The following is a 13,365-nucleotide window of genomic DNA, read 5'->3' on the forward strand; positions in this document are numbered from 1 at the left end:
GGGGCACCCAGAGCCTGAGGAAAGGGTGGCTGGGAACCCACCCCAGGTGGGGTGGCATGAGACAGGACTCTCCAAGAGCTGAGAAAACAAGCCCCCAGAGCATGTTCCATTCTCCCACCACACTTCACTCACGAAACACAAATGGAAAGATAGAAGCATTAGTATTTCAAGATGGCAACAGGAGAGCTTGAAGCCTGAGCACAGGGCCCTCAGCCTTGTGTGACCACCCTCGCCCCATCCCATGAAGTCAGCCCTGATCCCAATCTGCCTATGCAGCAATCAGAGGAAGTGGGAAGATGGGATGGAGAAAGTTTGGAGCACTGGGCATTGCCGAGGAAGGCAGGTCCTATCCTAAGAGGTTGGATTCATATTGCTCCCAACCCCCTTGATCCTTATGTCTGAAGTGATAAAACATAAACAAATGCCCCAGGGTAGGATGCCTTAGGTACACCAGAAGACTCTGTGCAGGTAGGAGGGCTTTATGCCCGATGTCCATCCTATTGGGGCAATGGTTATCTGAGGCACAATGAGACCCTAAGGCACAGCATCACTTTTATAGAAACTGGGGTGGGGGGTTGCTCTTTTATTGTGTAGCTGATTACTTAACTTGGGAGATGCTTTAAATATTCAGTTACATCTTGAACACACCCTCATGTCAAGGACTGCTCAGGGACTAAGGAGACCCTCACATTTTATGGAATAATTAACTGAAGAAAGAAAGAAAATTCACATGGCAGAACACCTGGAAGAAAACAGGCAAAGACTGAAGTGCACGGTCCCGAAAATGACTGAAGGTAACAGGAGTTCTGGGAAGGAGGGAATCTGGGTGCCTTGAGCTGTCCCTGAAGGACCAGAAGGACTAAGGAGGCAGAGAGGAAACAGGGAGAAGAGGAAAGGTGGAAGTGAGCACAAAATATTCCAGAGACTGAGACACTGGTCCAGTGCTGTTTAGCCAAACCAGCCTCCCGACCACAGCCGCTGTGAACGGCCAGCAACAGGCTCACGGAGGCCTCTGTGTCCTTCATCTAAATAACATCTACTTCACATGGTTGTGCAGTGAACACAGAGGATGTCTCTAGAGGACCTGGCACAATGTCTAGCACATAACCTGTCTGAGTCCCTCTGACTGCTGGCCGGAGAAGCCGACCTGAGCTACCTTGAGCTGAAGACACTACAAGCTCTGCAACCTGCAAGAGGGCCTTGGGAAGGGTCCCGCAGCCTGTGTCCCTTTGACTCTGGCTTCATCCTCCTCTTTCCCCACAGATAGGCTTCCTCTGCTTTTCTGGGCCACATGGAAGATGGAAGGTGCTTGGCCCACAGTTTCCAAAATCTCTCTCTCAAGATTTCAGTTTCAATTTCAGAGGACACAGGAACTGACAGACTAGCTTGGTTAACTGCCCTCCATCAGTTCAATCACCTGTGACCAGGGATTCAAGACCATTTTGCAGGATGTAGATGCAAGAGACAATTAAGGGGGTTCATGTGGCCTCTGCGCAGAGAAGTATATAGATGCCCACCATATGTGCAGCTGTTATTAGCTACTGTTATTATATGAACATCAAGACAACTCTAATAGGTCAGACACGTGCTATCACTGGCTTTTTCTTAAACCAACTTTAGAAGATATAAGTGACATTCAATAAGCTGCACATATTTACTGATGTTTTAACACATGTCCATACCCATGAAGTCACCACCATAACCAAGATAAAAATAGATCCATCATCCAAAAGTTTACTTATTCTCCTATGGAGTCCCCCCTTCCCATCCTCTTGACAGGCAACCATGGATGTACTTTCCGTCATTATAGATTAGTCTGCATGTTTTAGAGTTTATATAAACGGGATCATATAAGACATATATACTTACCTGGCTTCTTCTATTCAGTATAACTACTTTGAGATGCCTCCCTGCTACTGTCTTATCAATAATCCATTCCTTTTCGTCCCCTTGTGTGGATAAGTAACAATTTATCCATTTATCTGGTGATGGACTTCTTTCACCCACTTTTGGCCATTACAAATAAAGCTGCTATGAACATTCATGTAAAACTCTTTGTGTGGACATAGGCTTTGGGTAAGTACCTAAGTATAGAATGGATGGAATATATGGCAGGTGTTTGTCTTTTCAAGAAACTAACTGTCCAAAGGGGCTGTACCATTTACATTCCCACCAGAAGTTGATGAGAGTCCCAGGTGCTACATATTCTCACTAACACTTGGTCGGTCATTGTTTTTAATTTTAAATATGCAGAGGAATCTATATCATTGTGGTTTTAATTTTCATTTCCTTCAAGGTTAATGACGCTAAGCATCTTTCATGTGCTCACTAGTCATTGCATATCTTTTCTGTGGCTCCACCTCTCCAAATTGCTAACCCATCTTTTAAAATAGGGGTGTTTGTTTTCTTATGATTGAGTATTTAGATTTCATTATATTTCTGGATAAAAGCCCTTTAACAGATATACGATTTGGAAGTATTTTCTCCCAGGCAGTGGCTTGCCTTTCTATTCTCCTAACAGTATCTTTAAATGAGCAGAAGTTTTTAATCTTGATAAAATTCAATATAACAACTTGTTTTATATGGATTTAACTTTTGGTGTCACATCTAAGAAATTTTTAGATAACTCAAGGTTACAAAAATTTTCCCCCAATTTTTTCTTTAAAAGTTTATTGATTTATATTTAGATCTATGATCCATTTTGAGTTAATTTTGTATACAGTGCAAAGTGTGGACTGAAGCTTTTTTGGTTTTTTGCACATGGATATAAACATTTTCCAGCATCACTTGTTAAAATAATTTTCTTTTCTCACTCAATTCCCTTTGCACCTTTGTCAAATTTCAGGTGTCCATGTATGTATGGACCAATTTCTGGATTCTATTACTTACGTTTATAATAATTATCTTTATAATAAGTCTTAAAGTCAAATCATTAACCCTCTTAAATTATTATTTTTATTTTTCAGAGTTCTTTTGGCTATTCTTGGTCCTTTGTATTTCAATATAAATTTTAGAATCAACTAATTAATTCCTATTTGTTAAAAAAAAGGCTGCTGGGTTTTCACTGGGATTGTATTGACTCTATAGATCATTTGGGGGAGAACTGACATCTTAACAATACCATATCCTCCAACTCATAAAATACTATTTCTCTTCTTTATTTCTCTCAGAAATGTTTTGTAATTATCAGTGGAAGTGTCTTCCACATCTTGGGTCAGACTTATCCCTAAGTATTTCTTGTTTTTTGATGCTACTATAAACAGTAGCATCAAATTTAATTTAAATTTAAATTTGTGTGTTTGTGTGTGTTGATCTTGTATACCACCATTTTGATAAACTCACTTAGTTCCAGTAGGGTTTTTTTTGTAGAGGCCATCAGATTTTTTTTTAAATTAATGATTGGAATCTACAAATAAAAACAGATGAATTTTTTACCATCAGGATGTCTTTTACTTATTTTTCTTGCTATATTGCATTGACTGCAACCTCCAGTACAATGTTGAATAGAAGTGGTGAAAGCACACACCTTTGCAGTCTTCATATTTGGGGGAAAGCACTTAATCATTCACCACTAAGTATGATGTTAGATGTAGTAGGATCTTTTTATTTTGTTTTAATCAAATTTCTCTTCTACTCCTAGTTTTCTGAGAGTTCTTATTATAATAGGATGTTGTATTTTGTCAATGATTTTCCACACCTATTGAAATGATCACATGGTTTTTAATATGTTAATGTGGTGAACTGCCTTGATTAATTTTCAAATGTGAAACCTACCTTGCATTCTGGAGATAAGCTCTTTTTATATGTTGTTGTATTATCCGTTTTATATGTTGTTGGATTCAATTTGCTAAAATTTTGTTTAGAATTTTTACACGTATATTCATGAGAAATATTTGTCTTCTTTTGTTTTAGTATCGTGGTAATGCTGATCTCCTAAAATAACTTGGGAAGTAGTCTTTCCTCTTCAACTTTCTGGGAGAATTTGTGTAGAATTTTTATTATTTCCTCCTCAAATATTTGGTAGAATAAACAGTGTATCCATTTGAGCCTGGAATTTCATTGTAGGAAATTTTTCTATTACAAATTCAAATTCTTTAATAGATATGGAGCTATTCAGCTATTTCTTCTTGAATGAGTTTTGGCATTTTATTTCTTTCAAAGACTTTCTCATTTTATCTAAGTTATATGATTTATTGACATCTCCATGTTCTTAAAATTCTATTATAATTTAAATATCTGTATAATTTTGACTACTATAGAATATTGATGATTATACATATATATTGATTATATCTGTAGAATAGTAATGTAACCCCTCTCATTCTTGACATTGATAATCTGTCTTCTCTCTTATTTTCCTCTTCAGTCTGGCCAGCTTACCAATTTTATTGATGTTTTTCAAAGAAACAACTTTTGGCTTCAGAGATTTCCACTCTAATCTTTATTATTTCCTTTTTGCTTTTATTGGTTTTAATTTGCTCTTTGTTCTGGAGTTAAGACCACTTGAGATCTCTATTTGAGACCATTTTTCCTTCCCAATGTAAGTTTTTAGAACTATAAATTTCTCCTCTTAAGCATTGCTTTAGTGGCATTCCATTCCCAAAATTATTAGATGTTGTACTTCCATTTTTATTCAGCTCAAAATACTTTCTCATTTACCTTCTGTTTTTTCTTTGACACAGATTATTTAGAAGTGTGTTATTTGGTATCCAAATATTTGGGGATTTCCCAGAGATCTTATTGTTAGTGATTCTAATTTAATTCTATTGTAGTCAAAGAACATACTTTATATGACTTATTTTTTTTTAAATTCATCCGATTCTTGTTTCATTCATAATATGATTTATTTTAGTAAATATCTGTGTTTTCTTGAAGAGAATATGTATTGTGCTATCACTGGGTGGAATGTTCTGTATTTGAATGTCAATTGGGTCAAGCTGATTAACAATGCCATTCAAGTATTCTTTATTCTTGCTTATTTTCTATCTATTTCTGGCAGTTATTAAGAGAGTGGGGGCTTCCCTGGTGGCGCAGTGATTGGGAGTCCGCCTGCTGATGCAGAGGACGCGGGTTCGTGCCCCGATCCGGGAGGATCCTGCATGCCGGGGGGCGGCTGGGCCCGTGAGCCATGGCCGCTGAGTCTGCGTGTCCGGAGCCTGTGCTCCGCAGCAGGAGAGGCCACAACAGTGAGAGGCCCAAGTACAGCAAAAAAAAAAAAAAAAGAGAGAGAGGAGTATTGAAATCTCTAACTATAAGTTTTGATTTGTCTGTTTCTTCTCGCAGTTCTATCAGCTTTTACTTCATGTATTTTAAAGTTCTCTTATAGGCGCATATAATTTATAATAGTCATACCCTCTTAATTAATTGAACTTTTTTTTACAAAATGACCTTCTTTAGCCCTTGTAATATTCTTTGCTCTGAAATATACTTTGTTTAATATTGACATAGTTACTCCAGCTTTCTTCTGATATTTTCTTTTAATTAGACTGATTAGATTGATGATTTGATTTCTGTCTGTGTGCTGTTGTTGTTTCAGATAAAAGGGTACATTTTGTCTCTGCTACTCGATCTCGGCCATACGCAGAAGTCCCAGTCAAATGTTATTAAGCACAGTTCACTAAGGAGGAAACAATCACTAGAAATGTTTTGACTTGACCAAGGTCATATAGCTGATTACCGTTTGCTAAGTAGAAATGCGGCATGGGCAGGGCAGTACTGCTTCAAGGGATCCGTGTGCATTTCACTCCTTAGAACAAAAAGGGCAAGAAAGTATTTTATGTGAAGGAGAACTAGGATTGCTGATTAAGGAGACAAGATGTATGAACCTTCCCTGTTTTGTTGACAGTCAGACCTAAGTCAAAGTCACTGAAAACTGTTAAGAATAAGAATTCCCTGTACTTACAAAGGAGAGATGATGAAGACATTTACCTAATGGATTATTCCAGGAAAATTCCAGTGCCAACCTAGAGGCACACAGACATTTCAGATGACCCGATACACAGGAGGATACCCCTGAGTCAGTGCTCATTCCACTCAAACCTGCACTACAGCCATCATTGGGTAACATACACATCCCTCACCTGTCCTTCTGAACAGCCATCCAGTTTTGTACTAGCATCTACATAAAAGTGATGAAACCAGATTTTCCAGCATCCAATAAATAATCTAAAAGACTACTACAACTATAATGTGTTCATATTAAGAAGGAAAATTAAATGAGAAAGGTAATTTCAATGGGGCAACATGACTATCCATCTTGTAAGTTCAAACTGACAGAGCAATCATGTGTATGATGGGCCTTAGATGTCAAGAATAACAGCACACAGAGAGAAATCACATAACTCAGTGGAAGGGGCGGGGGTAGCATAGATGCCAGACAAGATGATGGAACTTCCATCCCTTTAAAACCTACGTGGTCATGCAAAGACAATCAATTCTATGAGAAATTTAGAAAATAGCAGTTAAAACAGAAGTAAGCATTTAATTCTTTTATCTGACAGGAAACCCAAGACAGAAATAGCAGATTCACACAGACAAGTATAGCTGTTTGAAGTTCCAGGTTTTACTATAAGTGGTACTTTGTAGTTTATGAAGATGTTTTTATGACACACCATTAAACTTGTTAGCCTGCCAGGTAAAAGGCATTCGCGATGTCTCCCTGTTTGTCAGGTTTAGAAGTTCCTATACAAATTTCATTTGCTTCATTTTAATTATTCGGGGTATCAACTTTTCATATCTCTTGATGAAAGCCAACCTTTTTCTTCCTTTCTTAAATGCATTTTTGTGCATGTCTTGAAATTCATGAGCATGTCATGGAGATCAAAATATAGCTGGGAAATGACTAGCTAGCAGAGTGAGTCACAGTCTAATGTTTGATTGCTTACATCAAAGAGATCACATGCAGGAATTCAGAAACATTTCATATTTTGCTCGTGTTGTGATGTCTTCAAACGGCACCTCCACACTTGCTGCAGAAATTATTACAAAGTTTCCCCCAGCTACCTGGTGTATACGTCAATAGTCAAGGTCACATTCTCTTTTCCTAGTCACTCCATTATGTCAGTTTACCATAGGATTTGAAAGCCTAGGCCTAAAAAAAATAATAAAAACACTGCTTTCTAACTGGTGTCTAATTGTGTGTATGTTTTGGGGGGCTTTAGTAAATCTATAGAATGACACAATATGTCCTGTATGTACAATTTTTGACGTCTGTGAACCTCAGGCTGTATTCCTGGTTTGGCTTGTATCGATGGCAATGAAAATACAGTATGATGTTAAAAGGAACATAACCAATTCAGGATTTAGTTATTGACAACATTCCAGCAACATGTGACACAGTCAAAAATGTTAAAAGGGCCCTTTTTATTTCACAAGGAACAGAAGAATATTAGACTGATGCTATTTTACTGACGATAAACATTGATGCTATGGTTTATTCCAGTAAAATTCCTTGTCCTCTGTTCTCCCTTTGTCTTCCTCACTCCCCACACTGCCTGCCTCTGGGACAGAGTTGGGTGGGGAGGAGTGAAGAGGGAGACAGGAAACAAACACAATGAGCTGGACGCACTGAAAGTTTCAGTCACTGTATCAACTGGTCAAAAGACAGTCAGTCCAGAATATAGTTTAGACCTTACTAACTTGATATCACTAATTTCAAGTTTTAGTTCCAGCAACGTAAGGCACTCCAAAATCCAGTCAAAAGATGCTCTGACATCTCAAAGCATCCATCAGTATCACACTGAATGGATGACAGGGTTTTCATAGATTCTCAGCTGATGATTCTCTCTCCCCAATTTTTTACAATATACTCAGCAAATGTCATAGTGACTGGGACAGAGGCCAACTCTCCATTATAAACTTTGACCCAACTTTATCTGTCCATTGTCTGACTCCCTCATAAGGACGATGTCCATGAGGCCATGTACCAGGCCTTTTTACCCATCTACTCCCTGCACCTGGCACAGTGTCTGAATCAAAATAGAAGCTCAAGGAATATTTGTTGAGTGACAACATTAAAACCGACCCACGAATTGTACTGCAAACTTAATGTCAGTGCCACAGCAGGATTTTCCCCACTTCCACAGTGTTTAGTGATTTACAGAAATAGAGTTGCAAAGGTTTACAAATGCATTGAATGCTTTTTTGACGTGTCTTGTTCAAATAGCAGAAATGTTGAATAAAATCAGTCAGCAAAAAGCTAGAGGTGATATTTGCAGGCTTGTGCATGTTTGTTTCCCTGAGGAAGAGAACCACTAGTTTCGAGTTTTCATTCCAAAAATGTAAGGCACTCTGACATCTCAAAGCAGCCATTAGAAGAGTGAACTAAGGATAGGATTTTCATTGGTTCTCAGCTGACGGCATTTTAGTATTTGTCATTGCCCACCTGGACCCCCAGCAAGCAGAGAACGAAAAAAGGTTGAGGAGCCGTACTCACCAGCCTTGATGTGGACATCCTGACTTCGAATTTTCCCTGAAGGATTTTCAGCTGTGCAATAGTAAGTATTATCATGGATTAAGGTACTAAAGCTTGAAGGAGGGAAGGGGAAAATTTGGAGAGTGCCGTTGGGGTGGACGTGGCGGATCCCGGGGACATCGTAGATCTCCTCGCCCGTTGCTAGGTACCATCTGAGAGACACAGGAGGGATGCCTGCAGCAGGGCAGGGCACCAGGGTCCCCGTGGTGCTCGCAAACACTACCTCTTGCAGAGATGCATTGACAAAGTAGAGGCTGGAGTGAAGGTCCTCACTGAAAACTACAAGAAGACAACACAAGAATATGTCAGTAAAGTGCACCTTCTGAACTCGTCCTTCGATCAATGGCATCAAGAGGTTATTCTGAGAAACAGACACGAGGCTCAACTAAAACCAAATCATTCGAAATTGCTCAACCTACTGTGGACAGAGAGGCACCATTTTCATAGTTTGTACACGAGTTACATTATCCTGGATCTTAAACTTTAAACAGATTACTCTTCAGCTCTATGTCCCATGCCCTGTTCTGTCTCCATGGTACTGACCACTATTGGAATTTATATTGGGTTTTGTATTCACTTATTGTCTGTCTCCCCTTCTAGAAGGTAAGGCCCATGAGAACAACGTTGTCATTTGCTCACACTATTACCTGGGGCACAGAGCAGAACATCCCGTGGCGGCTTAAGAAGAAGCAGCTACATGACTGAATAACTAGATCCGGTTGCTAGGATCAAATTGCTCTGGTTGAAAGGTACATTGAGAGCTAACGTTGAACGAAATTAGCCACAAATTTTAAAAATTAAAATTGAAGATCATATGTAAAGCATTTTTAAAAGGACAGTTGGTTTTCCGAAAATCAAGTCCAATCAACAATGCATTTTATTATTGAAAATATGTTGCAATGATAAAGAGAACGTCAACAAAGTATCATTCAATTCCACCAGCCTATGGCAGATTCTGTTCCGATTCTTCTCTTCTGGCCCATCCACCTACATGCCTATATAATTATACTACGTCATAATGTGCACACATGAAACACGCAGTTTTTACAGACTCTGTTTCATACTCATAACATTGTTTCGTACACATAATGCCATGTTTCACAGACTTCATTAAGTACAGCTGACCTTGAACAACACTGGTTTGAACTGCGTGGGTCCACTTATACACAGATTGTTGTCAATAGGAAATACTACCGTATTACACCACCTGCAGTTGGTTGGATCTTCAGATGCAGAGGAACTACAGATGCAGAGGGCAGACGATAAGTTTTAGGCACCTGCACAATTTATATAATGTGATTTTCTTAACTAGTTCCTTGACCTGGGCTACTTGTTTCTAGTTTAATTACCACAAATAAAGTGTCTGCAAATGTTTTCATGCATTTATTAACTGCTTACATTGCCCTCATTTACAGTTGTAGAGTGTCCTTTACATGAAGCAAAGAAACTCAGTTTCTGGAATCCAAATATTAAACGAAAGGCGTATAAATTCCGTGAAGACCTACCTTTTAGACACTGGTGTTTATATATGGCTTTCTGAGAACAAATGCATACCAGGTCACATAGTCACAAGAGAGTAAAGAAGTCCTAGACATTTGGAATTAATCTCACTGGGCAGAGATGAGAGTAACGATTACTGAGTGCCCAAGCCATGTCAGGCAATGTTATGAGACTTGAAGTGTTATTTCATTTACTCCTATGCACAGCAGTCCTGCCAGGTGAGCCCAGGCTCTGCTTCACGGAGGAAGAGGTGGAGACTCAGAGGGGCTGTCACTGGAGCAAGGATTCAGGGTAGGAGGTTGCAGAGCCAGGATTCAGCCTCCCTGATGAAGATTTTATTTCATTGCATGGCTGCCTTTATTGTACAAAGCCAAATCGTGGGGAAGCTGTGTTCATGAGATTTGCCCTACTCCAGATAGCTTACTTGGAGATACACCTGCTTTCTCTTGGTCTCTGTAACTAGTGGTGACCACGAGTTTGCCCATGGCCCATGCTGCCTATCTCTGAGCTGGCAGCAGAGTGAACTCCATTAGTCAAAAAATGGCAGAGAAAACTACACCTCGTAAAAGTGACAGATTTACTCTAAGAGAAGACAGGCAGGGGTATTCATCAAGTAGTAACTGTTTGATGGTTTTCTTCCCCAACCATAACTAAAGCCTTTAGCAATGCTCCATAAATCAGAATATGGAAAGCATTGCTAACTGAGAAATTGGTTCAGACCAGAAGCATAGTTAATAGTTAAACATTGTAGCTTTCAGCTCAAATAAAAATGCTGATAGTAGCACTGTGGTTTTGAGCTTTTTAGGAAAGTGACATCACCCCAAACGTATTGCTAGGAACGAGGTAACTGTCACTCTTGAGGCTAATTCCACCTCAATTCTTTTTTTCCCTCCCCCCCGTTACTCTTCTCTCAACTGAACTGTAGGCGATTCAAACTAAGTAAAATTTAGTCGTATTTGAATTTATTCTCTTGTGTCCTAAAAGTGGCCTTGTTAAGAATAGCAGTCTTCGAAAATGTGAATGTATGTAAGAAATATTTCTTAATTAAATATATAGTTTTCTATTGTCAACCACATTCTAAGAGCCAGCCTATGAAATTACTTAAATGACTGTGAGAAAAATGCAAAACAAATGTTTAATCCTAGTAGTTAAAGAAATAAGTGACCTATGGGGGATTACTGTTATTTCTGCTTACAATTTTTAGATATTTCACATTAGTCTTTCTATTTCGCACCACTGGGTTTAATAACATAACATAAACTCACTTTCTAAGATTCACATCATATGATCACAGGCAAAAGAAAACCCAAACTATATCCCAACAGCCTTTATTTCTTCCATCTAAGGGACCATCCATCTGCTTAAATAATAGTACTTCTTTTTATGGAGTGCTGAATGCACTTTAAATACAGTAACATTTGCTCCCTCCAGTAAGGGCATGGGCGATCTTAATGTGAATTGTAAGTGTGTGTGTGTGTGTGTGTGTGTGTGTGTGTGTGTGTGTGTGTGTGAAAGTTCCTTGAATATAACTGCAGTTTATTAACTGAGAGCTAAACAAAATGCTTGGCAGAATCTTGTTGTGAGATTCAAGGTATAAAATCCTGGCGTACGAATGCTAAGGGCATAAAAGGAAGGGGCTTTGGAGAATTGTTTCTTCGTTTGCAGATTTCTCCATATTTTTTTATCGTTATAACAGATGGTATAACCAAGACTCCCATGACAAACATAAAGGAGAATGTTACACTAAAAAGAAAAATAAGTCAATATTGCTTTCTTTAAAATCCACATACGGCAAAGTGAAAAGAAGAAACATGGGAGAAACTTTGCAGGAAGCAATGATACAATCAGTTATTCATGTGACAGTATTTATTGAGCACCTGTTATATACCAGGCCTTGTGCAAGGTCACAGTTACACATATTTTCAGGAGTCATGCTACTGCTTTTAAGGAATTTTTGGTCTAGAGGGTACCATGGTCATGTAACGAGATCAGCGATAATTATATATTTTGCTGAGTGCTGTGACAGAGTTATCAACAAAGTGCTACAGATGCATAAATGATAGAGAAACTAACCCAACCTGGGGAAGATAAGGGTAGATTCCCAAAGGAGAGGGAAAAACGGATTCTAGGCAGAGGCATTAACATAGTAGGACACTGAGTTGTCATAGGCAGGAGAGAAGTGAGAGGACACTGGATACCAGGAACTTGAGGGCAGAACCAACAGTGACACAGATTTGGGAGAGGAAGCTTGAGGTTCTTTATATTCATTTATTCTGTACATACATATTCAGCACCTAGTAAGTATCTGGCGCTTGCTAAGGCCTTGGGACACGCTAAGGACCGAGGCTTGGAGGGTGATCCTGGGAGCTTCTATTTCAGAAACTTATTATAAAGTCTGGATCATAAGGGGTGTCAGATCTCAAGCTAAGAGGCATGTGCTTAATTCTGAAGACGGTAGGACAAGAGGGAGCCCCATTCCTAGGCATACACACAGGCGAAGCGAATGCGTATGTCCATGCAAAAACTTGTACACAGATGTTCAAAGCAGCGTTATTTATACTAGACAAATGTGGAAACAACTCCAGTGCCCATCAACTGAAGAATGGATAAACAAAAGCTGGTATATCCATGCAATGGAATTTTACTCAGCAATAGAGATAAATGAAATACTAATATGTGTTACAGACATGGACAACTCTTGATAACATTATGCTCAGTGAAAAGAGTGAGTCACAAAAGAGCACGTACTGTGTGATTACATGCACATGAAAAGTCCAGAACAGGGAACTCTATAGAGATAGAAAGTAGATGAATGGTTTACTTATGGGTAGAGGTGAGGGGCTGGGGAGAAGGGTGACAGCTAAAGGACGCAGTGTGTCTTTCTGAAGTTATTACAGTGGTCTAAAATTAGCTGTGATGAAGCTTGTGCATATCTTTGAATTTACCAAAAAAAAAAAAAAACCACTGAACTGTACAAACAGATGAATGTTACTGTATGTAAATTATATCTCAATAAAACTGTTTAAAAAGTCAGGAGCCAATGAAAGTTTTGACACAGAACAAGCAATTTTCCAGATTGTCGTTTTGGAAAGTGAATGCTGGGTGGGGGTGGGGATGAAAACTAGAGGCAGGAAGTTTGGCTGGGCTGCCGTGGATGGCCCAGGCCCTCCGGGGCTTTGGTGCTGTGAAGGGAGGAGAGAGCCTAACTCTACAGGTGTGTCTGATATGGTCCTGCCAGAAAGTGTGGGCAGGGCACAGAAGTAACGAGAGTGAGGGAGGATAAGGAACAAGTCAATGTGATCCAAATTTAATAGCTTGCATGCCTGGTTGCATAGTTACACTATGAACGCAGATGGGGAACATACAAGGCAGAGCCAGCTGTGGGAAGGAAA

General features: G+C 39.2%; 1 protein-coding gene across 1 annotated transcript in view; it reads right to left on the reverse strand.

Annotated features, from left to right (window-relative positions):
- DSCAM (DS cell adhesion molecule) overlaps positions 1–13,365 on the reverse strand; it is a gene marked incomplete at its 5' end in the record, with an annotated part of 743,298 nt that overhangs the window by 610,150 nt on the left and 119,783 nt on the right. Inside the window, one exon of the mRNA XM_060149089.1 lies at positions 8,435–8,752. Within this exon, the coding sequence (XP_060005072.1) occupies positions 8,435–8,752 (318 nt within the window). The remainder of the gene's footprint in view (positions 1–8,434; positions 8,753–13,365) is intronic.

Source organism: Lagenorhynchus albirostris, chromosome 5 (assembly GCF_949774975.1).
Source record: "Lagenorhynchus albirostris chromosome 5, mLagAlb1.1, whole genome shotgun sequence".
Classification (NCBI taxonomy): Eukaryota; Metazoa; Chordata; class Mammalia; order Artiodactyla; family Delphinidae; genus Lagenorhynchus; species Lagenorhynchus albirostris.